The 27,496-nt window shown below is 45.5% G+C and overlaps 1 protein-coding gene and 1 long non-coding RNA gene across 2 annotated transcripts in view; one reads left to right on the top strand and one right to left on the bottom strand.

The window, feature by feature from the left end:
* The first annotated feature begins 972 nt into the window (after positions 1 to 972).
* Positions 973 to 24,077, top strand: LOC119972696. The gene is made up of 3 exons (XR_005462136.1): positions 973 to 1,251; positions 22,734 to 22,937; positions 23,791 to 24,077. It is a non-coding gene; the product is annotated as an uncharacterized LOC119972696 (long non-coding RNA).
* mtif2 (mitochondrial translational initiation factor 2) overlaps positions 1,843 to 27,496 on the bottom strand; it is a 52,335-nt gene continuing 26,681 nt past the window's right edge. Inside the window, exons 8-15 of the mRNA XM_038809808.1 lie at positions 23,128 to 23,267; positions 22,338 to 22,462; positions 17,325 to 17,529; positions 16,633 to 16,885; positions 15,681 to 15,821; positions 4,621 to 4,785; positions 4,302 to 4,442; positions 1,843 to 3,717 (exon numbers count right to left, since the gene is read on the bottom strand). Coding sequence (XP_038665736.1) covers positions 3,548 to 3,717; positions 4,302 to 4,442; positions 4,621 to 4,785; positions 15,681 to 15,821; positions 16,633 to 16,885; positions 17,325 to 17,529; positions 22,338 to 22,462; positions 23,128 to 23,267 — 1,340 coding nt within the window. The 3' untranslated portion in view covers positions 1,843 to 3,547. The remainder of the gene's footprint in view (positions 3,718 to 4,301; positions 4,443 to 4,620; positions 4,786 to 15,680; positions 15,822 to 16,632; positions 16,886 to 17,324; positions 17,530 to 22,337; positions 22,463 to 23,127; positions 23,268 to 27,496) is intronic.

Below are 27,496 nucleotides of genomic sequence, written 5' to 3'. Positions count from 1 at the left end.
CGGGAAGGCCCCCGTACCCATCAGCATCCCCAGTATTGTAGTCACATACGTGCTCGTGTCCGCCCCCTCGACACCCTCAGGGAGGCCCAGAATCCGCAGGTTGTGACTCCTGGACCTATACTCGAGGTCTTCCAGCCTCTCCTGCCATCTCTTGTGTAGGGCCTCGTGTGCCTCCACTCTGACCGCCAGGCCCAGGATCTCATCTTCATTATCAGATACCTTCCTCTCCACCTCTTTCATCGCCTTCTCCTGGACCTCCTGAGTCTCCACCATCTTTTCCATGGAGGCCTTCATAGGGGCCAGCATCTCCGTCTTCAGCTCTGCGAAGCAGCTGCTCAAAAATTCTTGCTGCTCTCTCGACCACTGGGCCCACGCTGCTTGGTCCTTCTGGACCCGCTCCGCTCGCTTCCCCGCAATCGCTTTTTAACAGGCCCGCTCCTGGTTCCCTCCATGCAGCAGTGGGGGGAACCTCTCCAGCGTCCCTTGCCACACCGGGAATCACCGCCAAAGTGCCGTTGCCGCTCCATTTAAAGGTCCAAAACTCCGATCCTGGCGGGAGCTACCGTGTGTGCGACCTATTCGGACATGGCCGCTACCGGAAGTCTTGAAAACACTTTCAAGTAATGTTAATAGATCAGCCATGATCTTATTAAATGTTGGAGTGCGCTTGAGCCAAATGGCCTCCTGCTCTTCATTTGTATGTCTGTATGTTGGTATTTAAAAATGTCATTATAATTGACAGCACGGTAGCACAGTGGTCATCACTGATGCTTCACAGTGCCAGGGACCCGGGTTCAATTCCCGGCTTGGGTCACTGTCTTTGCGAAGTCTGCACGTTCTCCCCATTTGCATGGATTTCCTCCAGGCGCTCCAGTTTCTTCCCACAAGTCCCGAAAGACGTACTTGTTAGGTGAATTGGACATTCTGAATTCTCCTTCAGTGTACCTGAACAGGCGCCAGAATGTGGCAACTAGGGGCTTTTCACAGTAACTTTGTTGCAGTGTTAATGTGAGCCTACTTGTAACACTAATAAGGATTATTATTATTTTAAAAGGGTACAGATGTTTACATTATAGAGGCAAATTGCTGCAGGTAAAAAAAGGAAATGATGAAAAGTGATCTCATCAGTGCTGACAGCAATCCATTGGCACTTTTAAATGACAATGCTGGTTTCAGAAGAGCAGCATTATACCAGCCTTCCAGCACCACCCTTCATCATCAACATTTCTACCTGGCACCATTCTACACCAGGTATCGAGTGAGCAGCAGCTTGCAAGTTTCATAGAATTATGAGTTATCTACCACGGTCAGAATTAAACTACATTTACCGCAGTTTTAACATGCAAAAAAGTGTTTTGAGAAACTTCAATAAAGTAACTATGCTGCATGAATTTGATCCCAGATAATGAATCATTAGACCAGGGGTGGGCAAACTTTTCCGTGCAAGGGCCACATTCAGAAATTCACAATTTTAAAGGGCCGCATAGTATATTAAATAAAATAATTACTTCAGCCGGTTATGATTCTGGGCGCCTCATATAGAACATAGAACAGTACAGCACAGAACAGGCCCTTCAGCCCTCGACGTTGTGCCGAGCAATGATCACCCTACTCAAGTCAACGTATCCACCCTATACCAGTAAGTAACCCAACAGCCCCCCCCCCCCCCCCCCCATTAACCTTAAAAAAAAAATTAAAATTTTTTTTTTTTTTAAATGACTTGGTGGGCCGCATAAAGACCTTTGGCGGGCCGTAGTTTGCCCACCCCTGCATTAGACTATCAGAATCTTGGAGCATTTTCTAAAAGAAATAATAAAAAGGGAGCCAATATTGTCAAATATATTAAAAATATAATTCTGCAATTTTATACACTATTAGTGAAAACAAAAATAAGATTATTATGTAATGTACATTTAAAAAGATGATGTGGCTTTCATCTTTTTCTTAAATTTTAACGGTCAACGTACCGGAAATGGTCTTTCAGATTTGTACAGTATTACATTACTACAGTAATCAGGTGCTTTTACAGCTCAGTAGCCAGAATGCTGACATCAGGGAACCTGAATCAAACAGTGTGGTTGCCTTTAACATATTAATGGAGGTATTTGTTTTGATATCTCTAGTCCTGAAGAAACAAACAAAAAATGGATCTAATATATTCCCAATATCCTTAAATGTAAAGCTCAGCAAAGTTGTAATTAAAATATGTCCTAATCATTTACAAAATTGTATTTTAACAATAATTGCAATGAATAACTAGACCCGCCTCAATGTTAAATTATCTGGGCTTTGGACAGAATTGTAATTGTGCCTTCCATCATCCCATCTGCACCTGAGTCCACTTAAACTTGTGCTTAGTTTTCAGAATCCAATTCCAAGAGTCAAAGTGGAGTAAACATTTTTACAGTGATAATGTTCTTCCCCCATGAGATATTTAACACCATGATTCCGTACTGATTAAATGTACTGAAATCTAATATTTTTCAACTGTGATGATAGGAAGCTTTGTTTGAATCCAGTCACTTTTAAACTCAAAGGAAGATTTGCTCAAAGGAAGATTTGCATCTGCTGTTTCAGTTCTGCCCTCCTTTATGTTCCCTATTTATAATTACAAGAGGAGATCAAGCTGCAGTTTGAGTCCTGTAAAAATCTTTTTCTTCAATACCACTGGGATCTCTATGAGCCAAATTCTTCATATTGGTTGCTACTGACAGCAACCTATGGTCAACACAGCTTCAATATAAAAGTTTGTTGTGGAGACCATTATACTATGTGCATTAACAGATTTATCACCAGCATCTAGGTCCACATTGAGTCTACTTTAATGGCAGCACGGTGGCATAGCGGTTAGCACTGCTGCCTCACAGCATCAAAGACCCAGGTTCAATTTCAGCCTTGGGTCACTGGAGTTTGTACATTCTCCCCGTGTCTGTGTCGGTTTCCTCCAAGTGCTCCAGTTTCCTCCTACAGTCCAAATATTAGTGGGTTAAGTGGATTGGGCATGATAAGTTGCCCCATAGTATCCAGGAATGTGCAAGTTATGTTATGGGGTTACGGGGATTGGGCAGGGTGGATTTGTGAGTGAGCATGGATCAAGTGCTCATTCGAAGACTCGATGGGCCAAATGACCTCCTTCTGCACTGTAGGGATTTTATTTAACTGACATGTAACCTGCCACTGGAAGCTAAAAATGCAACACACCACACAACATAATACATACAACATTTAAATGTGGTTTGTAAATTCTGCAGGCCATAGCCCAATATTTGCAATATTATTTTCCACAGGCTGTTATTTTAGCATCTTGCTATGTTCAAAATGACTTCTGCATGTCTGAATAAATTTCACCATCCTTCAAAGTAATTCCTTATGAAGTGCTTAGAGACATTATGTGAATGCTAGTCTCTATGTTGGCCTGTATTCCAAACAGTAAGCTGGATACAACATCAACATCTCTTGTCCATTCAGTCATTTTACTGGACCGACTTTATATTAATAGTGCAATTTAATTACATTCAAAAATTCTTAGTTTTTTTCATAATCAAGTTTAAAATCCTGGATCCCAGGAGATATTTTGTTGAATTTCCTTTTCTTCATAACAAATAATTTCATCACCAGGTTTGAAATCAATTTCTTTATCCAAGCTGATGCCACATTCCATTCCTGTCTTCACAACTGGAACATCGTCCTTGAGATGTTTGAGAGATGTGATAAAACCTGAGGGGAAAATGGGAAAACTATAAACTTGGTTTAATTCTGTTGATCATAAACACTCAGATAGCATAAAACATTTGAAATTGTATGCAACATCTAACTTGTCAGCCCTTCTTTTCCTCAACTGATTTCACCTTTCTTTCCACCCCCCGCCCCCAACCCTCCCAAGCCCCTACTCTACTACGATCGCCACAGCTACACAACAATGCCTGCTTATCTGAACAGTCAAACGACCTCCCAACTTTGCCAAGGTGCTTCTGATGACAGGTTTTTATTTTTGTTAGTATTTTTGAGTTTCTTTCCATTTTATGAACCATTCCAGGGTCTTGATGAGTTGAACAATGCTTGCGCTTGTTGGGGTTAATGCAGGCACAGTGGGAAATAATTGATACATTGGGGAATTCTCATAGATGGTGTATACATAAAATTGTGCAAAATTTGTAAGCGTCCCTTGAAATACTCATGAAGGACAAAACACTCTGTAAGCGGATTTCAATGTTAACAATTTTTTTAAAAATAGCTAACTATAGATTCTGTAGTGGCAGTTTAGTATGTTATAATACACAGAACTGTATAAGAAAACATGCCTGTCCACAAAATATGTCCATCACGGATGAGCTTAAACTTCATCTTTCTGTGCAGTTGACCCTTCTGGACTCTGCACCCTGCTACAGGAACTTTCCTTTTTCCTACTGTCACATGAAAGACTGCCAACACAGATGCCTCTCCTGAAAGCAAAACAAATAGTATTATGAATGGTGAAAACTGCTTCTTGTTAAATAAATGTTGTAATTAGTCAAAAATTGGGCATGCATCAGGTCTCATTTATAATATATACAAACAAGTGAATTTAAAATGCTGCATCCAACAAAAAATGTCCAATCATTTACGAGAGACAAAACATACCTGTAATATTTTCTTCAAGTACTAGTGGCAACTTGCCACTCAGTTCATCCTTGAGGTCATCAATAAGCTTGTAGATAACCCTATGCAATTTGATTTTTACTCGTTTCTTGGTAGCTATCTGTTGTATTTCTTTGCTGGCATTTACATTAAAACCATAAATCAGACCTAAAATTCCAAGAAGACTGTTATTTTTTCTTAAAGTCACATTCCATGCAATTGCAGAGGTACACGTAATAACTATCCCCTATCTGGGCCCAAGAATTCTCCCTCAATTGGAAAAGGCAAGAGTAAATGGATCTTAACAATAAGTCTTTAACAATATGGGTACACAGTCTCTGCAGCAGAGAGATTAAAAAATGATTTATTTGGGGGGCGTGTTGTGGGGTTGAGTTTATACTTCGCCAGGTTGGATGGGAAAGAAACAGGAAATAAGAGATAGACAAGGAAATAAAAATTTATTTTAGTTTTTCATCCAATGCAGATACAGGATAAAGCTATGTCCACACTGCCCCAACATTGAAGTTTGACCGCAAAGCAAGTCCATAAATGTTTGATGCTATTTCCCACACCCAGCATCCTTATAAGTTTTCTGTTATCAATATGTATGTAGACAGCATACACAATCTATGGAGAAACATGAATTTAGAAGGAATAGGTGGTGCCATACAAAATTACTGTAATTTTTAAAGAATGCAGCTAAATTAGTTGATGGCAACAAAATTGGCTTAGCATTCAAAGACAGAAGATGGTAATATGGTAGAAAAGTTGTGGCAGAAGCCAGCGATTAGCAACATTGCATTTCAAATCTTTGTTGATTATTTATGAATAATATGATGACAGCTGTTGGTAATGTAAAATTTGCTGATGACACCGAGCGTGATGGTCAGGGGACCATCACAAGAGCAAGGATAGCTTTAAAAGGATCTGAACCAGACCTACTGGACGCAAGTATCCTAGAGAAAGGGAACTGTAGCGACATGTATGACCGACTGGTAGAAAGGGACGACACCGTACTGGACACAACAAGAATGAAATGGGAGGACGACCTGGGGATTGAGATAGGGTGGGGACTCTGGAGCGATGCACTGCATAGGGTCAACTCCACCTCCACGTGCGCAAGGCTCAGCCTGACGCAACTAAAAGTGGTACATAGAGCCCATTTAACAAGAAACCGTATGAGTAGGTTCTTCCCGGAGGTGGAGAACAGATGTGAACGGTGCCAAAGAGGCCCGGCCAACCACGCCCACATGTTCTGGTCTTGCCCCAGACTTGTACTGGACGGCCTTCTTCGAGGCTATGTCCAAAGTGGTGGGGGTGAGGGTGGAGCCATGCCCGATAGTGGCGGTCTTCGGGGTTTCAGACCAGCCAGATCTATTCCTGGGGAGGGCGGACGCCCTTGCCTTTGCCTCCCTGATCGCCCGCCGTAGAATCCTGTTTGGCTGGTGGTCAGCAGCACCGCCCAGAGCTGCAGACTGGCTGTCCGACCTCTCGGAATCTCTCCAAATGGAGAAAATCAAATTCGCCATCCCAGGGTCAGACGACGGCTTCCACAGAACGTGGGAGCCATTCATGCAATTGTTCCGGGACCTGTTTGTGGCCAACGTACAAGAGGAAGAATAGACGGGTGGCCAAGAATCAGGGGAAAATGGACAGGAATCGGGGGAAGGTAGCCGGGGGGGGGGGGGGGGGCTACGGGTTCGGTATGGGGGTTTGATGGCTAGCTACGGCCCAAAACCAAACTGTAAATAAATGCCTATAAATATGTGCCTCGGCCATATTGGGGAATGTAAAATATGTATGCCGGCTAAAGGGGGCGGCCACAGTTGTTATTATGAAGATGCTTACCTGTAAATATACATGTTAATTTTTGCGTATTTTATTTATTTATTTATTTTTTCCTCTCTAATAATTTGTAATTTGTTGGATATAAAATATGAAAACTCAATTAAAAACATTTATAAAAAAAAAGGATCTGAACCAATTAAATGCACAGATTTAGGAAGTGCATTTGAATTTTAATCGCCAGTAGATAGATATTAGATACAAACATTTGTTGATAGGACAAGTGAAAGTTACATGTTTTATTCTTAAATGTTCTTGAAATATTTCAAGATTTAAATCGGATGTCATGTTATGGATATAAATTAATCCAGTATTGATTCCACTAAGGAGTATTTTTGGTATTATGAACTTTCATGAACAAAATAAAACTTATCCCACAGGATTCATCCCAGCATGACACAAGGATTACTGAGTCAAAAAAAAAAATCAGGAAGGTGCCTGCGATGGGGAATTAAACAATATGGCCAGGCAATCTCAGCCACTCCCAAGTTACATATATCATGCTCAGATGCAAAGTAAATCTTTCTTTACTCTGCTTCAACAAAGATAAATTACCTACTTTTTAGGATTACCATCCTTCTTCAAATGATCTGAATTCTCTACACGTCATAAGAGTAGAAGCAAGCTTAATGGGTTCAGGGAAAACCACTCTATGCAGATATGATATGTTCACAACGCTATAGATAGGTGCCTCCCAATCCCATGTAAAACATCTCCCAATCCCATGTAAAAAGCCCCAGGGAGAGGGACAATAACTACTCATAACCTAACTACAAATTCCCGAAAGATCTAAAGGAATGGCTGGTTGAGATCATGGTTTATAGAGGGTGCAGGGCATATAAATAAAGAGCTGTACAAGGGAAGTAAGCAGCTCTTCTTCAGTAATCATCTTCATACAATTAAGGAGTGTTTTAGGAGTTAAAGTTAATAAGGGGGCCTCTGCAGATGGGCTCTAACAAAAGCTGCCAGGACAGATCTCCATAAGACATTAAGGTGTGCAATATTCAAATTTAAATAGTAATGTTTAGCAAATTTGTGAGGATCGATACCTGTGTCAGCTTTCATGTACTATCAATCAGTACCTGGTTAAGAGGTGTACAAGATGCATAGCAGCAATTTGCCACAGACGTTTGATAGCACTGTCCAAACTCATCACCTCGAAGGACAAGCACAGAAGACACCACTTCCAAGACATATAACAACTAGATTTGGAACTATGTCACTGTTCCTTCATCATAGTTGCATCAAAATCACGGAACCTCGTCCCGAACAGCATTGGGAGTACCTTACCTACAAAGACTTTTCAAGAAGGCAGCTCACCACACCTTCTCAAAGGCAATTAGGAATGGGCAATAAATACTGGCCTGGTCAGCAGCACTAAGAAAGGGAGGGGGGGGGGGGAGTGTTACAATCTTTAGGGATGCTGATCCCCTGCCAATGTGCAAAGTGGTAACCCCGGAGGATAGAATCCCCTTTCTTCCTTTCCTTCTCCCCTCCCTCCCACCCCTGCCCGACTGTCCATGCCAACTGTGTTGCGGCATGTAGTATATACACATGTGCAGTGTATTATTGGGATCATTGGCTTGTAACAAGTTCAGTTGGCCCTTGATGATTTATTTAAATATGGCAGGTGGATACCGATTTCAGGACCCACCCACCCTGGCATTATGGCGGGTTCTTGGATGTCCGGGTAGGTGCTGGGATGGGAACATGCCCTATTTTAGTAAACAAGCACAACGGGAGCATGTAAAATACAGCCCCTGTGTGTGGCATTGAATCATTCTTTGACAGCATATTTCCCTGAAATCTGACTGCTTTATGAGAAAGCCTGCTGTAGTTGAATTCTGTTTAGTAACTAGGAGGCAGTTAAATTAGTAACATTCCTCCATTGCATTAATGTTTATTTTACCATCAGGGCTCCGAGGACCCAGGTTTGATCCTGGCCCCGGGTCCCTGTCGGTGTGGAGTTTTCACATTCTCCCCATGTCTGTGTGGGCCTCACCCCCACAACCCAAAGATGTGTAGGGTAGGTGGATTGGTCACGTTAATTGCCCCTTAATTGGGAAAAAAAATGAAATGGGTACTTTAAATTTTTTAAAAATGTTTATTTTACCAGCTGTCGTGCTACACCATTCTGGGTGAGATTATGAACTTAGTGTAGAATTAAATGTGTTTTATGCCGTTTGCCTACAATAATTAGAACATAGAGGGACTTCCGGTTGCAGCTATGCGGTGCTAAGCCGCACGTTCGGCATCTCCCGCCAGGAACGGACTTTTGGGCTCTTTTTAGGGCCCCCAGCAGTACTTTTCCGATGTTTCCCGACGTGGGAAGGAATCAGCAACATTTCCCCAGTAGTATATAGCCTGGACCAGGAGTGGGGCGAGTAAGAAAGTGGTTGCAGCACCAAAGCAGAAGCGAGGGAAGAAGCACAAGATGGCGGCGGGCGGAGACCAGGAGGCATGGAGGCAGTGGGCGCAGGAGCAGCAGGAGACTCTCCAGCGCTGCTTCAGGGAGCTTAAAGCGGAGCTGCTGGAGCCGTTGAAGGCTTCAATTGACAAGCTGCTGGAGATCCAGACGGCCCAGGGGGTGGCGATACGAGAGATCCAACAAAAGGCCTCCGAAAGAGAGGACGTGATCTTAGGCCTCGCGGTGAAGGTGGAGATGCACGAGGTGCTCCATAAAAAATGGCAGGAGAGGTTCGAGGAGATGGAGAACCGGTCGAGGCGGAAAAATCTGCGGATCCTGGGCCTTCCGGAAGGTCTGGAGGGGTCAGACATGGGGGCCTATGTGGTCATCATGCTAAATTCGCTGATGGGAGCTGGGTCCTTTCAGGGGCCCCTGGAGCTGGAGGGGGCCCACAGAATATTGGCAAGACGACCCAAGCCGAATGAGCTGCCACGGGCGGTACTGGTGCAGTTCCACCGGTTTGCTGACTGGGAGTGTGTGCTCAGGTGGGCCAAGAAGGAGCCGAGCAGCAGGTGGAAGAACGCGGTGGTACGGAACTACTAGGACTGGAGTGCGGAGGTGGCAAAGAAGAGGGCTGGGTACAACTGGACAAAGGTGGTGCTGCACAGGAAGGGAGTGAAGTTCGGCATGCTGCAGCCGGCGCGTTTGTGGGTCACCTACAAGGACCAACACTTTTACTTTGAGTCCCCGGAGGAGGCGTGGGCCTTTGTGCAGGCCGAGAAGTTGGACTCAAACTGAGGGTTGGGTGCGGGGCTCTGCATGTAACTGTGTTATATTTTGAGGGGGGGGTTCTTTGTTTAATGTTGGTTCTTTGTTGTTTTCAAGGCGGGTGGGGCACTGTTTTCTGCTTGGGTTTGTTGGATGGCTCGAGCAGGGGGGCACACCTGCAGTGTGGGGGGCTGATGGTGTGAAGGGGGGTTGGGGCCCCGCGAGGGGACCGGGCCGGTAAGGGGAGCTGCTTTAGAGGAGGTGGGGTCGGGCAGGTGGAAAGCGTGGGCTTTTTCCCGCGCTGAGGGTTGACGGGGGCAGGGCCGGAGCTGGGAAGCGCGGGCTTTTTCCTCTTGAGAGCGGGAGGGGGAGGAGGAAAGCCTGCTGGTGGACACTGGGGAGGAGGGGAAGCCCCACGCTGGGAGGGGTCGGAGGAGTGGCGGGAGTGGCCGGGGCCAGCAGGAGTCAACTGACTTGCGGGAATGCAATGGAGGGAGCAATGCAGCTGGGGGGGGGGGTCCTAGCTTGGGGGGGGGGGGGGGGGGGGGGGGGGGGTTGCTGCTGGAATGGCCAAGAAGGAGCTGGAGTATGTAGAGGGAGTCAGAATGGGGGTTTGCCGCCATGGGGAACGGTCCGAGCGGGGGGGCGCAGGCACGTGGCGGGCTGAGGAAGGGTAATGGCTAGTCGGCAGGGGAGGAGGGGCAGGTCGCCCCCTGATCCGGCTGATAACCTGGAATGTGAGGGGACTGAATGGGCCGGTCAAACGGGCCCGCGTGTTTGCATATCTGAAGGGGCTGAAGGCAGATGTGGCCATGCTTCAGGAGACGCACCTGAAGGTGGCGGATCAGGTTAGATTGAGGAAGGGATGGGTAGGCCAGGTATTTCATTCGGGGCTGGATGCAAGAAATCGGGGGGTGGCGATCCTGGTGGGGAAGAGGGTGTCGTTTGAGGCGTCGAATGTGGTGGCAGACAGCGGCGGGAGGTATGTGATGGTAAGCAGCAAGCTGCAGGAGGAGCGGGTGGTGCTGGTCAATGTATACGCCCTGAATTAGGACGACGCGGGTTTCATGCAGCGCATGTTGGGCCGGATTCCAGATTTGGAGGCGGGGGGCCTGATAATGGGGGGGGATTTTAACACGGTGCTGGATCCGGCACTGGATCGATCCAGATCCAGGACGTGTAGGAGGCCAGCGGCGGCTAAGGTGTTGAGGGGGGTTTATGGACCAAATGGGAGGGGTGGATCCATGGAGGTTTGTGAGGCCGAGGGCCAGGGAATTTTCATACTTCTCCCATGTGCATAAGGCCTATTCCCGGATTGATATTTTCGTTATGAGTCGGGGGCTGATTGCGAGGGTGGAGGATGCTGAGTATTCGGCGATAGCCATTTCTGACCATGCCCCGCACTGGGTGGACCTCGAGCTGGGGGAGGAGAGAGACCAGCGACCGCTTTGGCGCTTGGAGGTGGGGCTGCTGGCGGACGAGGATGTGGGCGGGCGGGTTCGAGGATGTATCGAGAGGTACCTGGAGGCCAATGACAATGGGGAGGTCCGAGTAGGGACGGTCTGGGAGGCGCTGAAGGCGGTGGTCAGGGGGGAGTTGATCTCCATTCGAGCCCACAGGGAGAGGAGAGAGCAGAGAGAGAGGGAGAGACTGGTGGGGGAGATGGTGAGGGTGGACAGGGGATACGCGGAGACTCCGGAGGAGGGATTGCTGAGGGAGCGGCGTAGTCTCCAGGCTGAGTTCGACTTGTTGACCACCAGAAAGGTGGAAGCTCAGTGGAGGAAGGCACAGGGAGCGGTGTATGAATATGGGGAGAAGGCGAGGAGGACGCTGGCGCACCAGCTCCGTAAGCAGGATGCGACCAGGGAGATTGGTGGAGTTTTTTTTAAAATTTAGATTAGCCAATTATTTTTTCTAATTAAGGGGCAATTTAGCGTGGCCAATCCACCTACTCTGCACATTTTTGGGTTGTGGGGGCGAAACCCACACAGACACGGGGAGAATATGCAAACTCCACACGGACAGTGACCCAGAGCCGGGATCGAACCTGGGACCTCAGCGCTGTGAGGCGGTTGTGCTAACCACTAGGCCACCGTGCTGCCCCTAGACTGGTGGAGTTAAGGATAGGGGAGGGAATGTGGTGCGAAGGGGGGTAGGCATCAATGGGGTCTTCAGGGACTTTTATGAGGAACTGTATTGGTCCGAACCCCCAGCGGAGGAGGGGGGGGATGGGGCGCTTTTTGGACCGGCTGAGATTCCCAAGGGTGGAGGGGGGACAGGTGGAGGGACTGGGGGCGCCGGTTGAGCTGGAGGAGCTGGTCAAAGGGATAGGGAGCATGCAGTCGGGGAAGGCGCCGGGGCCGGATGGGTTCCCGGTCGAATTCTATAAGATGTATGCAGACCTGTTGGGCCCCCTGTTGGTTAGGACCTTCAACGAGGCAAGGGAAGGGAGGGCTCTGCCTCAGACGATGTCTCGGGCGCTGATTTCCTTGATCCTTAAGCGGGACAAGGATCCCCTGCAGTGTGGGTCATACAGGCCGATCTCACTCTTAAATGTGGACGCCAAGCTGTTGGCGAAGATTTTAGCCACGAGGATAGAGAACTGTGTGCCGTAGGTTATCCACGAGGATCAAACGGGGTTCATGAAAGGGAGGCAGCTGAATACTAACATACGGAGGCTCTCGAATGTTATAATGATGCCGGCGGTAGAAGGGGAGGCGGAGATAGTAGTGGCATTGGACGCGGAGAAGGCCTTTGTTCGGGTTGAGTGGGGGTACTTGTGGGAGGTGCTGGAAAGGTTCGGGTTTGGGGAGGGGTTTGTCAGGTGGGTGAGGCTGTTATATGAGGCCCCAATGGCGAGCGTGGCCACGAATAGGAGGAGGTCGGAGTATTTTCGGTTATACCGAGGGACGAGGCAGGGGTGTCCCTTGTCCCCCCTGCTTTTTGCGCTGGCAACTGAACCCCTGGCCATGGCGCTGAGGGAGTCGAGGGAGTCGAGGAACTGGAGGGGGCTGGTGCGGGATGGGGAGGAACACCGAGTGTCGCTTTATGCGGATGACCTATTGTTGTATGTGGTGGACCCGGTGGGGGGAATGCCGGAGGTGATGAGGATTCTCAGGGAATTTGGGATTTCTCAGGGTACAAGCTCAACTTGGGGAAGAGCGAGCTGTTCGTTGTACACCCGGGGGACCAGGAGGGGGGGGATTGGTAGGCTCCCACTAAAAAGGGCGGAGAGGAGCTTCAGGTACTTGGGGGAGCAGGTGGCCAGGAGCTGGGGGGCCTTGCATAAGCTTAATCTCACAAGGCTGGTAGAGCAAATGGAGGAGGAGTTTAAGAGATGGAACATGTTGCCGCTGTCTCTGGCGGGTAGGGGGCAATCAGTCAAGGTGACGGTGCTCCCGAGATTTCTGTTCCTGTTCCAGTGCCTCCCCATCCTTATCCCAAAGGCCTTTTTCAGGCGGGTTAACAGGAGCATTACGGGGTTTGTGTGGGCGCACGGGACCCCGAGGGTGAGAAGAGTGTTCCTGGAGCGGGGCAGGGATAGGGGGGGGCTGGCGCTGCCCAACCTCTGTGGGTATTATTGGGCTGCCAACGCAGCGATGGTGTGTAAGTGGGTGATGAACAGGGAAGGGGCAGCATGGAAGAGGATGGAGATGGTGTCCTGTGTGGGCACGAGCCTGGAGGCGTTGGTAACGGCGCCGCTGCCGCTCCCTCCAATGAGGTATACCACAAGCCCGGTGGTGGCGGCTACCCTCAGAATTTGGGGGCAATGGAGACGGCACAGGGGGGAGGTTGGGGCCTCGATGGGATCCCCGATACGGGGGACCACCGGTTTGTCCCTGGGAGAATGGACGGTGGGTTCCTGAGTTGGCACAGGGCAGGTGTTAGGAGGTTGAGGGACCTGTTTGTAGACGGGAAGTTTGCGAGCCTGGGTGAGCTGGAAGGGAAGTTCGGGCTCCCCCCGGGGAACACCTTTAGGTACATGCAGGTAAGGGCGTTTGTCAGGCGGCAGGTGGCGGAGTTCCCTCTGTTGCCGCCGCGGGGGGTCCAGGACAGGGTGCTCTCGGGGGTGTGGGTTGGAGAGGGGAGGATCTCGGCAACGTACCAAGTGATGCAGGAGGTAGACGAGGCCTCGGTGGAGGAGCTGAAGGGTAAAAGGGAGGGGGAGCTGGGTGAGGAGATTGTGGAGGTGATGTGGGCGAACGCCCTAGGAAGGGTGAACTCTTCCTCTTCTTGTGCAAGGCTTAGCCTCATACAGTTTAAGGTGCTGCATAGGGCTCACATGACCGGGACAAGGATGAGCCGGTTCTTTGGGAGCGAAGACAGGTGTGTTAGGTGCTCAGGGAGCCCAGCAAACCATGCCCATATGTTCTGGGCATGCCCAGCGCTGGGGGAATTTTGGAAGGACGTAGCAAGGACGGTGTCGAGGGTGGTAGGATCCAGGGTCAAACCGGGCTGGGGGCTCCCAATATTTGGGGTTGCAGAGGAGCCGGGAGTGCAGGAGGCGAAAGAGGCCGGCATTCTGGCCTTTGCGTCCCTAGTAGCTCGGCGGAGGATTCTTCGTCAGTGAAAGGATGCAAGGCCCCCAAGCGTGGAGGCCTGGATCAACGATATGGCGGGGTTTATTAAATTGGAGAGGGTGAAATTTGCCCTAAGGGGATCAGTGCAGGGGTTCTTCAGGAGGTGGCAACCATTCCTGGATTTCCTGGCAGAACGGGGGGGGGGGGGGGGTCGTCTCTTTGTTTTGGGCTGAAGGGACGTGTATATTTGTTCTTTGCTAATGACGGGCGTTAATTTATTTCTTCCTTTTGTATGCACGGGTGGGGTTTGTTCTTTCTTTTCTTAGTATTTTTTGTTATTGATATTTTGTGAAAATTTGAATAAACATTATTTAAAAAAAAATAATAATTAGAACATAGAACATAGGGGCAGCAGGGTAGCATGGTGGTTAGCATAAATGCTTCACAGCTCCAGGGTCCCAGGTTCGATTCCCGGCTGGGTCACTGTCTGTGTGGAGTCTGCACGTCCTCCCCCTGTGTGCGTGGGTTTCCTCCGGGTGCTCCGGTTTCCTCCCACAGTCCAAAGATGTGCGGGTTAGGTGGATTGGCCATGCTAAATTGCCCGTCGTGTCCTAATAAAAGTAAGGTTAAGGGGGGGGGGGGGGTTGTTGGGTTATGGGTATAGGGTGGATACGTGGGTTTGTGTAGGGTGATCATGGCTCGGCACAACATTGAGGGCCGAAGGGCCTGTTCTGTGCTGTACTATATGCTGTGTTATAGAACATAGAAAAATAATATAGGGAAATCTCACAAAGGCAATAAAAGACTATTCAGCCCTGTAATATTCTAATTCCCCCAGCCTAATTTTCAATTGCAGCCTGAACTCCACCAATGTCTTGGATTCTAGGATCCTACCTGATCAGTCTTACCAAGTGTGAATCACCTTTTCAATAATTATTTTTTCTAAAATTTGTTTTAAACGTTACTATTCACTCATTTTAAATTGCATTGTAATTCTATCTGAATAACCTCAACAGTAAAATTGAGTTAATTTTATTTATGTCATTTCACATTTTTTAGAACTCCGTGAAGGTAACAGTTTTCTTTCTCAATACTGTAAAGCATTAAGCTTATTTAATCTTTCATCAATATTCACTCTACCAATCCAGGCTGGAATTGAACTAAAGACCGATTCATAGAGGATAGAGCAATAATCATGGCATCACTTCATTCCTCCATCCACATATTTGGTCATCTACAGTTAGGACATCCCCGTAACATCACTACATCTTGTGTATAATCTAATTTTAAAAGAATTGCATGCTCAAGACCTGGCTGAGTGCGATCTGTCTTTTGCTTTCCCACTAGGTGCCAAGTGCTAAATCAGAGAATCACCAATTTCTTTCACCTCCTATGGGTTATAAGGCAAAAGCTGGGAAGAAAAACTCCAGCATAACATCCCAGCTACCATGTGATTACAGGAGCAGAAATAGCAGATAAAAAATAAATACATTTATTCATTAAAAGCAAAATTGAAACCGCACCTGAAAAAATCTCTGCTGAGGCAATATCATTTTCACTGATTTCACCAACACCAAAGTGAATCACTTTGAGTTTGCACTGTTCATCAGCATCATAACCATCTAGAATATTTAGAATTGTTTCTACTGAGCCATCAACATCACCTAAGGGAAACAAAATATACTCTTAAAATATTTGATCACCATTTCAATTTATGTTTCTAAACTTGCATTATAACCAAGACAGCACAACATGTGAACACTGGATAAAGGAAACAAAAATATTTTCCATCACCAGAACAAAAGTGCAAGCAATAGGCTCAATAATTGGTCACAGGTACATCTGACACGAGATGGATTGAGAATGTGTGATAGCAGCCTAGTAACCCAGTAGAAAACCCAACCGTTCTTTGAGCCTTCAATGAGGAAATGTGCCAGCAATACACAATTTAAAGCGATCAAGAATCCAGCATGATTAGATCGCACCAGTGAAGCGCATCATTATCATTACGTTTATCCTATGTGAAGTTAGGTTATATAGATGAGGAAGGCTGTAGGTGCAAACCCCATCTAACTAGGATCATGGTAGGGCTGCAATTACTGGCCTTGGATTCAGGAGATAAAAATATTGAGGGCCTTCAGAGTCATGACTTCAAGAAGCATATGTAGGTGTTGGTAAGGATATGGTTAGACTCAATTGCAATACCAACAGCACTCGAATAGTCTGCCAATATTCACTATCAAGGATCATCCACACATGACACTTGGACAAGGTATTAAAGGATGTTCATACTTTAATGAGAAGTCAATGGCTTCAAAATCACATGCAGCTCCACTATTGATAGCATTAGCCCCAGGTCTGCAGTGCAAAATGGTATACAGGATTTTATATGGGTATAATTCCCAGATTATTGTTTGGGGGTTGTGGGAGTGAGTGGCATAGCACAGAATAACATATTAGCACATATCCATTTACCTTTTACTATTATTGGAAGTGACAGCTCATCCATCTCAGTACTCTCTTTAGGCCTTGCTGCCATTAGATGTTTATTGGCCTTGTACATAGCTGATTTTCTCTGTCTCCAGTTCAAGCTACTATAGCTCTCCCGGTCCTTTTTGTACAACTCATGGTGTTCCTTCTGTTTTGCTTCAATTACCTCAAGGTCTTGTTTATTTTTTTCTTGGGTCTCAACATACTTCCTCCAATCTAAAACCTCTCTGGCCCTTTGCTGCACAACCAAGCCAGGCAATTAGAAAAGCCAAATAATCACGTTCTAGACAATCACAGGCATACACAGGTGAACAATAAACGTATTCTGAGAAGTCTTAATCTATCATAAGGGTAGACATATTAGAAGAACCAAGATCCATCCCTTTCAACTATTTTGACTTGCTGGACAAAAATATACCAATAGATGCTCCCACAGAGCTATTGCAAATATATCCACAGTGATCAAATTAACTGCAGGGGTCTAGCCTACTGCATTTAAACACTCTTGTTTATATATTTCATATGAACGTGTCCTTGTGTAATAGCTCAAAGGATATATACATAATTCATTTTGAACCAAAGAGCTGTGAGAGACATGATAATTTGATAGAGCCACTGACATCAGATTATAAATTGTAATAGACCATCATTTACAACCCAATATAAGAATTCCATACCTCTGATTCCACTTCAAGAATTTCATCTCCAGCAGATGGAAGTTCCTTCCAACCAACTATCTCCACTGGGGTACTTGGTCCAGCAGTTTTCATTGGCTTATTATTCTCATCAAACATTAACCGTACCTTTGCCCAGCTGTGCCCTGCCACCAGGACACAGCCTTTTGTTAACGTTCCATGTTGGATAATAGCTGTGGTGACTGGTCTATTAAGAAAAACGGTATTTACTCCTGTTTAACAAACTTCCAGTAATAGATAGGAAACAAATATTTTCATTTATGAAGGACATTTTCTGTCCTCAGGTCATTCCCAAAGGCAGGTAAGTATTTTTGAAGTTTGGTCACTTTTGTAATGCAGGAAATGTTGCAGCCAATTTGTCCCAAAGCTAGGTCCCACAGATAGCAATATGATAATGACTACATCGTTAATTTTTAGTCATGTTAGTTGAGGAGTAGATATTGGCTTGGAGAGAAGAGAAGAACCCTTTGCCTTTCTCGAAATTGTGCCATGAGATCTTTTACGTCGACTTGAGATAACAGACATTTAATGTCTTATCTGAAAGGTGGCACTTCCAACAGTGCAGCCCTCCCTCGATACTGCACTGAAGTGTTAGCCTTGATTTGTTTGCTCAAGTCACTGGAGTGGGGCTTGAATGCACAACTGTCTGACTCAGAGGTCACAATGCAACCATTAAGTCATGGCTGACAATATATTGGTGGTTATCGTTTGAAAGATGATTGGATCATCAAAAAATTATCAAGTTCTCCAGTACATTATTTGGTGTCTGATTAGCCCAATATTCATAGGTTTTCCCTTACTATGTACGATAATGTGCTGTCACAGACATTGAGATGTTGCCATTTTTCAGATGGCTGCTCAACCTGCGCAGAGGTTCACAAAGAGAACCTGAAGACAAGTAATGCTGCACTGATGCCTAGGACAACACAGAAATTGTTAAACCAATTCATGGTTCATCTTTGAGACTTATCCATTGTCATGTCCTCCCAGTCTGCTAGGACATTATATGCCTTCAGTCTGTTCTACCAAAGCATTTTGTGCAGCTTTTGTCCGCCTAAAAATATTGACAATTAATCGCTCAAAATGTCTGTTTTCAAATTTACGCTTTGTCATTCAAAAGATCACTTTAACAGCACTTTCAACAGAATTTGTAGCTTGGTTTTCAAGAACATTTAAAACACAACTCAGCCCAATAGTGTTAGATGATCGTTATCATATGGCAACTCCAGGAAATTTCCAAAGATCGAAATTTCATCAAAGCTCTTCAACATAAGTTAGCTGACCTGATCAATGGTGAGCTTTTTAAAAATAAATTATTTTTTTTCCAATTAAGGGTAATTTAGCATGGCCAATTCACCTAACCTGCACATCTTTGGGTTGTGGGGGTGAGACCCATGCAAACACAGAGAGAATGTGCAAACTCCACACGGACAGTGACCCGGGGCCGGGATCGAACCCCTGCGCCACCGCACTGCCCCCCTGATCAATGGTGAGCTCCATGTTTCCTCTTGTCTGTTTTATATTGCAAACTTCTCCTCCTCTCCTGGAAGTCCTTGCTGTTACATTTCCATGGATATCAGTTATGCTTCAAAACCTAACTCAAATAGCCATTATCTGTTATGTGTGAGCTTTCAGAGTGATGGCAGTCTAATTGACACAGAGGGGTTGACACAAAGAGGTATCTCAGCCAAGTTAATTCCTCTCCTCATTTGACAACTAAGGCCTGGATTATATTGAATAGCAGGATTTTGCCTCATTTTCCCTTCCCCTAACCACAGGAAAAGTGGTTTAGGGAGGTCAGATTTTCAGGATTTTGACTGTTCCAAAATACGCCATTATTCTGATTTATATAAAACACGTTTGACTCAAATGCTGCAAAGCACCCTACAATAGCAAAGTTCATTCACTTCCATAACTCAGCAACTGTTCAATCCAATATCTAACTTTAAGATTAGTGGGGGAAAATGTTTTCTAGTTAAAACTTAATGGGCTCTTTTTTGAGAAGGCAGGTTTTTTGAGAAGGCAGGTTTTTTGAGAAGGCAGGTTCCGACCTTTCCGCTCCTGCCACCATGGGGGATACGGGACAGGGTAGTTTCCAGAACGGGGGTGGGAGAGGGGAAGGTCTCGGATATCTACAAAGAGCTTATGGAGTTGGAAGAAACTTAGATAGAGGAGCTAAAGGGCAAGTGGGAAGATGAGCTAGGGGGATATAGAGGCGGGTTTGTGGGGCGGATGCCTGAGGCAGAGTAACAAATTCTCATCATGTGCCAGGCTCAGCCTGATACAATTTAAGGTAGTCCACTGGGCACACATGACGGTGGCCCGGATGAGCAAGTGTTTTGGGATAAAGGACAGATGTGCAAGGTGCGCGGAGGGCCAGCAAATCATGTCCACATGTTTTGGGCATGCCCGAAGCTTAAAGGTTTTTGGCAAGGTTTCACTGATGTCATGTCCACGGTACTTAAAACAAGGGTGGTGCCGATTCCAGAGGTGATGATCTTTGGAGTGTCGGAAGAGCTGGGAGTCCAGGGGGCGAGAGAGGCTGATGTTTTGGCCTTTGCGTCCTTGGTAGCCCGGAGACGGATACTGTTAATGTGGAGGGACTCGAAGCTTCCAAAATCAGAGACCTGAGTTAGCGACATGGCTGGGTTTCTCAGTCGTGAGAAAACAAAGTTCGCCCTAAGAGGGTCAATGTTAGGGTTTGTCCGGAGGTGGCAGCCGTTAGTCGACTTTTTCGGGGAAAATTAAATGTCAGCAGGGGCAGAAATCTAGGGATGCGGGGGGGGGGGGGGTTGATTTAGGCTATTTTTTCTTTGTTGGGGGTGTGAGGAATGTGTCAAGGATGGAAATGTTTAATATACTATGTTTATATTATTATTGTTATAAAAACTATAAATACCCTAATAAAATGTTTTTTTTTTAAAAACTTACTGGGCACAATATTACCAGCTGCAAAATATAGCTTTGGTGGTAGGTGTGGGGGTGATTCAGTGGTTCATGAGTTCAGCTGCGCAATGTGTTCCCACCTTCAGTTAATTTTGCTGGAGACAGGTGAACAACAAAGCAGTTACCCAGAGGACAGTGTTGGGTGTCAATCAATTGCCTACTAACTGGCCACTTAGAACCAGATTAAATATGCTGCAGGAAAAGCCTGGCAGATCCATGAAGGATGCTCCTGGCAGCAGGCAAGGTTTTGGAAAGCCACTTGGATTTATCCTCCCTGTCCCAGAGCCACTTCTCCAACAGAACCACAGAGGGTCTCCCTCCATTGTGATGGCCTGGCAGCTGTGCACCACTAATAATTAAAACATTTTATGACATATTCAGAGGATGCCTTTACCTTGACGTGCCTTCTTTGTTACCCTGCCTGTTGCAGCAGCGCCCAGCTCAACTGGTGTGGCTGTCATCAAAACATTTCTGCAGGACATCCCATTCACCCAGTCTGTTCTGCCTGCCGCCCTTAATTAAATTATGCTCCCAGAGGCAATTAACTACATCTGGTAACATCATGCAGACAGGCAATTAGACATCACTAGCAGGGTTGGGATTCCGAAAATTTTCAAAAGGTAAGAATCCGGCCACTATTACTCATACCCTTTCCTGATCTGGGTGAATGACAGACAAGATTTTGGCTATTGCCAAAAGCAAAATTAATTTTCAAGACCCAAGCATATAAGTATTAAGTATTAAATTGTGCAATAATTAGAGGAGTTAAGAACTTAAAAAAATAAATGTCCCACCTACAGTTTAGAGGGTAATCTATTCCAAGCTTTCACCATTTCAAAACAATTTTCTGAAAGATGAGAAACACAGCTCAAGGTAATTCTTCCTCCAGATTCTTTGCTATTGTCTAGGAAAATATCTAGCCTCCACTCAGCACCAACCTATGAGGTTGGGCACCTTAAAAACAGGGGGCGCGATTCTCCCATATGGGGAGAAATCGTAAGGCTGGAGTCAAATCCGGGCGGGTTTGACGCCAGCCCCCCCCCCCCCCTTCCCGACCGGGAACCGATTCTGGTCCCCGATCGGGGCTAGCATGCCGACGCCGTAAACTCCGGCATCGCGGGCTTAATGAATTTCGTTAAGCCCGCTTGCCAGAGTTAGCGCCGGCTGACGCGTCATATGACGTCAGCCGCGCATGCGCGGATTGGAAGACTCCAACCCGCGCATACGCGGATGACGTCATCGCGCATTTGCGCGAAACCCGCGCATGTGCGGGCCGGGATGCCCCTCAGCCGCCCCGCGAAGTGATACAGCGGGGCGGCGGAGGGACAAAGAGTGCGCGGGCATCGGGCCCGCGATCGGTGGGCACCGATCGCGGGCCCATGGCACCTTTGGCACGGCCGTGGTACTGCCGTGCCAATCGGTGCCATGGTTTTAAAAATCGAGAGTTTACGGCCGTTTTTACGAACGGCCAGACCAGGTGTGTTTGCCGTTCGTAAAAACAGCCGTAAAGGGCTGGGAACTCGGCCCATCGATCAGCTGAGAATCGCTGCCGGCCGTAAAAAAACGGCGGCAACGATTCGTATCGGGAGTCGGGCGTGGGGGGAGGGGGGGGGGGGGGGGGGGGGGGGGAGAATAGCGGGAGGGCGTCGGAACAGTGTGGCCGTAAAATTTTACGAGCCACGCTATTCTCCGCACCGTCGGGAGTGCGGAGAATCTCGCCCAGGAGGCTTTTAGAAATGAATTTACATCCCATCACAACTTGCTGTCTGGATTAGGTTTAAATTATTTTAGTAACTTAATGGTGAAACAGTGGTTTGCTTGATCTGACAATTCATGGCCAGTAAGTAAATGCAGTGTATTCAACAAAACAATTTATATACATTTCGATCTTGGATATAGTGCTGAAAAATTATAGACTCCATTTTTTCTTTACTAATTTGTTACAAAAAATTAATGCTACAATGTGGCCAATTTTTATTTATGATTTTTTAAAGGAAGTACAATACCAATATACAGACTCAGGAAATGTAACGTCATTAACTTACTCACCCTTTTCCTTTATCATTCCGACATTCAATTATGATACCCTCAACAGGTCCTGTACAATCTGCTCTCAACTCCAACACTTCTGATAGAGCAACGGTGGCCTCAGCTAAAGCCATCAAATTGTCTCCCTAAGAAATAGCTACATTATATTACAACATATAGGTGCAGTTCCAAAGCAAATACAATTCCAGAAATCCAAAATTCTTCCATTTTAGCTTTCAGTGGCCAGTACTTTACCTTTATAAGCCTATGAACGAATTCTGCCAGAATTGGAGATATGTATTCTTGTGTTTACGAAAATGGGTTATTTCATGGCAATGGATGGTACATTGTTGGAGGAACTGGTAATACATGGGATTTGTCCTCTTACTCTAAACTATTTCACTGGTTTTGTTAAAGGTGACACAGCATGCTAGCGACAAAACAGTAGAGCCAAGACACGTATTCTGTAGATGGAGAGTTCTTAATCACAATCGTGCTGTCTGGAAGGCGACTGAGCAGAGTTTAAGATGGAATGTGATGGGATTTTTAAAAAAATCAATCAAACCAGATGTTAATTCTTCCCAAACGGCTTTCATGTGGCCGCAAATTGCCGGTTCAACCGTGAGTAGTTCTCAGTAAAGACTTGATCGTCAATCATTTTATTTTGTCTTTTTAGATTGTGTAACACTAATGAACCCAACGCATGGGAGTGGGGATGAAGCTGGTTGAGGGGGGGCATTTTTGAACAAGTGAGGTGGTGTGATTAAATTACAACATTCAATGAATGAACAATGCCACTGAAAAGAATTACCTTAAGGGCTGAAACATTTATGGATTGCACATCACCACCATACTCCTCGCAAATCACATCGTAGGCTAACAATTCCTTCTTTACTTTTTCATGATTTGCTTCTGGCTTGTCACACTTATTTATTGCCAGAATTATCGGAACTACAATGAGAACAATTAAAATTAGATGGGAACAAATAAGATGATGCAGTATTCAAGAACATTTGAAAATCTACTGATAAAACATTTTCAATATTAGCTATTTTTTAATAATCTATTTCCATAATCCCTTACTCATTTACACTGACTAAAAATGGAACCTTTTTACAATAAGTTTGGTTAACTGCAGTAGAATGTTGCTAGATCAGGAATCAGGTAATTGAAAGAGTTGCATTTCAAATTGTGCAGAGCAAATTAATGAACATACTAGATCCATGTTAGCTTGGTCTGAAACAGACCATGCAATGCTATATATAAAGAATCAAATTATCTGTACAGATAATGAAACATTAATAAACAGATTTTCTAATTTCATTATAACTGGAATTGTTCCATTCAGTTACATGGAAAACAATATATGGTACAAAAAGCTTCCAGTATCAGTGAGTTTTATTGTATTACTTCAACAAAAGAGTTTCTAAAAGACTATACTGAATCCACTTGTGCATTTTTCCTGCTGTGACAGACAACAGGCGATGATGCGAAGGCTGCAGGAAACCTCACATTGTAGTTGTTGAGCTCAGAGGATATGGAAATATTTGGCCAGTGGATTGCGATCATTCAGGACCAAAGCCAAGGAAAGGAATAGCTGAAACAAGTATCCTACACACATCACACCAGCCAGATGAAGGGCCAGCAGGCATAGCTTCATGGGGATCGAAACTTCCTACCAAGGACACAAAAGGTACTATAACTCACAACTGTGCCATGTTAGCTGCTGCTCAGATACTGTAACGTGTCAAGTCTTGCATATACTGAAAAGTTTATAATCACTAATATATGTCATATTGAATTATTTGGAACTTAAGAATCAAAGGGTTACAAGAACTTTAATACCCTACATTCCCTTTGAATATTTAATTCACCTTTCTCATATGTAGGGTAGTGGGTGCCTGGAACTTGCTGCCGGAGGAGGTGGTGGAATCAGGGACGATAGTGACGTTTAAGGGGCATCTTGACAAATACATGAATAGGATGGGAATAGAAGGATACGGACCCCGGAAGTGTAGAAGATTGTAGTTTAGACGGGCAGCATGGTCGGCGCAGGCTTGGAGGACCGAAGGGCCTGTTCCTGTGCTGTACTTTTCTTTGTTCTTATGTGCATTTTTACCTCCTTTTCCTTCCCGTTTACATAAGCCTTTTGGATCAACGCCAGCCTTTTGGATCCAACTGCAATACTGATCTCAAACACTGTGGTCTCTCACTCCTTTTAGTTTCTTTAAAACTCTCCCCAAAACCCATTTCTTCAGCCAGGCTTGTAAAAACCTCCACTATCCTTCCTTTCTAGTTCAATGTCAATTGTTCCTTCTGCTTATCTGTCAGCTTTAATTGGACAATCTTTATATTATTGAAACTCTACTCCAGAAAGTTGAGCACATATTCCAGACTTACACTTCATGCAATGTTGATGGAGAACCATCCTTTCAGATGAGGGCTTAAATTTAGTATAAGGGTCTAGCATATAAAGGGTTAATTTGAGACCGAGTGCAGTACCACCAAAACAGATGTAAGAGAGCACACAACCCACGCCTTGGTGTCAGTTTAGTGTTGGACAGAGCCGCGTGTAGAAGCATGGACACAGCTCCAAAGTTGCACCTTCCAGACCTAAGTATTTATTAAGAACATGGTTTGGTTGTTTTAAAAAAAATTTTTTTACCGTCGATACATACAGTCGAACTATCTAAGACTACAAATATCTTAAGATCTACCAAATTATGGTCTATCAAGTGAACATAAAAGATTCCATAACACCATTCAAAAATCAGCAGGATAATTTGACAAGTGTCCAGGTCAATATTAATGGTGAGCACAGTAAGAAGTCTTACAACACCAGGTTAAAGTCCAACAGGTTTGTTTCAAACACGAGCTTTCGGAGCACGGCTCCTTCTTCAGGTGAAGAAGGAGCCGTGCTCCGAAAGCTCGTGTTTGAAACAAACCTGTTGGACTTTAACCTGGTGTTGTAAGACTTCTTACTGTGCTCACCCCAGTCCAACGCCGGCATCTCCACATCAATATTAATGGTGATATGGCACTCAGGTCAGAAACTTTTTGGGTTGTCTGTGAGAGTCCAGATGTTTCAGGTTTCAAACTTAATTTAGATGAGTGGAAGGTGCCCGTATGAGATTTTTTTTAAACATGGTTTGGTTGTTTTTTAAAAAATAATTTTTATTCAAATTTTCACAAAAAAGAAAACAATAACAGAAAATTCTAAGAACAAAAAAAAAACCAGAACCCCCCCCCCCCCTGTAAATAGAAAAGAGAAACAATAAATTAACGCCCGTCATTGGCAAAAAAACAGATATTCAACCCAAAACAAAAACAAAGACACAACCCCCCCCCCCCCCCCCCCCGGTTGCTGCTGCTGCTGACCTTTTGTTTTTACCGTTTTGCCAGGAGATCTAAGAATGGTTGCCATCTCCTGAAAAACCCCTGCACTGACCCCCTTAGGGCAAATTTCACCCTCTCCAATTTAATAAACCCCGCCATATCATTGGCCCAGGCCTCCACACTTGGGGGCCTCGCATCCTTCCACTGAAGAAGAATCCTCTGCCGGGCTACTAGGGACGCAAAGGCCAGAACACCAGCCTCTTTCGCCTCCTGCACTCCCGGCTCCACTGCAACCCCAAATATTGCGAGTCCCCAGCCTGGACTGACCCTGGATCCTACCACCCTCGATACCGTCCTTGCTACACCCTTCCAAAATTCCCCCAGCGCTGGGCATGCCCAGAACATGTGGACATGGTTTGCTGGGCTCCCTGAGCACCTAATACACCTGTCCTCAGTCCCAAAAAACCGGCTCATCCTTGTCCCGGTCACATGAGCCCTATGCAGCACCTTAAACTGTATGAGGCTAAGCCTCGCACACACGAAAAACATGGTTTGGTTGTTGCATGTCAACCACCACACGGTCTCAACAGATTACAGCCATGGTCCAACGGCAAGTTTCTGAGACATTTGTGGGCCAGGCTCTACTGTGAGACATTAGTAGGGTCTGTGCATGGTCATATGTATGTGACCTGTGGCCAGGAACAGGTTGAAGCTGAAAAAGCAGTCGAATCAGTAACCAGATACAGGTTCAGTAGGAGTCTGATATCTCTCAATCATTGCAGTGATGGGAGAATAGCAGTAAACTGAACAGAGATACTTTTAAGTATCTTCCAACCAGCTCCCACAGCAAAACACTTCCCCCATTGATTAAGATCAATGGCGATATCCTGGAAAATGAGGACCTTTTTCCATACACAGTATCGAGGGACGTGGGTATCCTTGTCCATGAATCACAAAAAGTCAGTATACAGGTACAAGTAATTAAGGCAGAAAACGGAACGTTGGTCTTTATTGCAAGGAGAATGGAGTGTAAAAGTAGAGAAGTCTTGCTACAGCTGTACATGAGCATTGGTTAAGACCACAACAAGAGTATGGAATATGATTTTGGCCACCTTTAAAGAGGGACGTACTTCCATTGGATGTAGTAATAGAGAAGATTTACTTGGCTGATTCCTGGGAAAAAAGGGTTGTTTTATGAGGAAAGTTGAGCAGATTGGGCCTATACTAATTTGTCATGGACAGAATGTATTTGCTCGCTTATCATCTGTAACCAATATGCTTTGTATGGAAAGAGGGGTGTCTTTTCTTATCCTTTGCATGTGTATTCCAACTAAATAATTCAATAGCGAGCTTTTGTGAATTTAAATAAATACGGTTATTTAGTCTTGCACACTTACTCTGAGTTAATGCACCATGACACACTTGGTCTCACACATGAACACACACAAGATTGGATACAGATAAAGATTTTACAGATTACAGTTAATTCAGCCTCCGAATTACGATCTTACATGTGGAATCATGTGGTTTCTTGAATGGATTTGATGGTTTAAAGATTTGGGGTTTTGGACCCTCACTTTTTGGTTGACATGGGAGTCAAAGGTTATGGAAGACAAGCAGGAAAGGGGAGTTAAGGCTATAACAGGTCAACCATGATCTTATTGACTGGTATAGCAGACTTGAGGCACTGAATGACCTTGTGCTGCTCCTATTTCTTATGCGCTTGTGTTTCTAATGACCACTTGAGCAAATTGCTGGTGAACATCTTGTTATTAACGTGCCACAGCAACGTCTTTGAGAGATGTATTAGAGATGTTTATTCCTTTGTTAGAAATTATATGTAG

Source organism: Scyliorhinus canicula, chromosome 1 (genome assembly GCF_902713615.1).
Source record: "Scyliorhinus canicula chromosome 1, sScyCan1.1, whole genome shotgun sequence".
NCBI lineage: Eukaryota > Metazoa > Chordata > Chondrichthyes > Carcharhiniformes > Scyliorhinidae > Scyliorhinus > Scyliorhinus canicula.
Note: the sequence above shows the minus strand (reverse complement) of the source record. Positions and strands in the feature narration are given on the sequence as shown.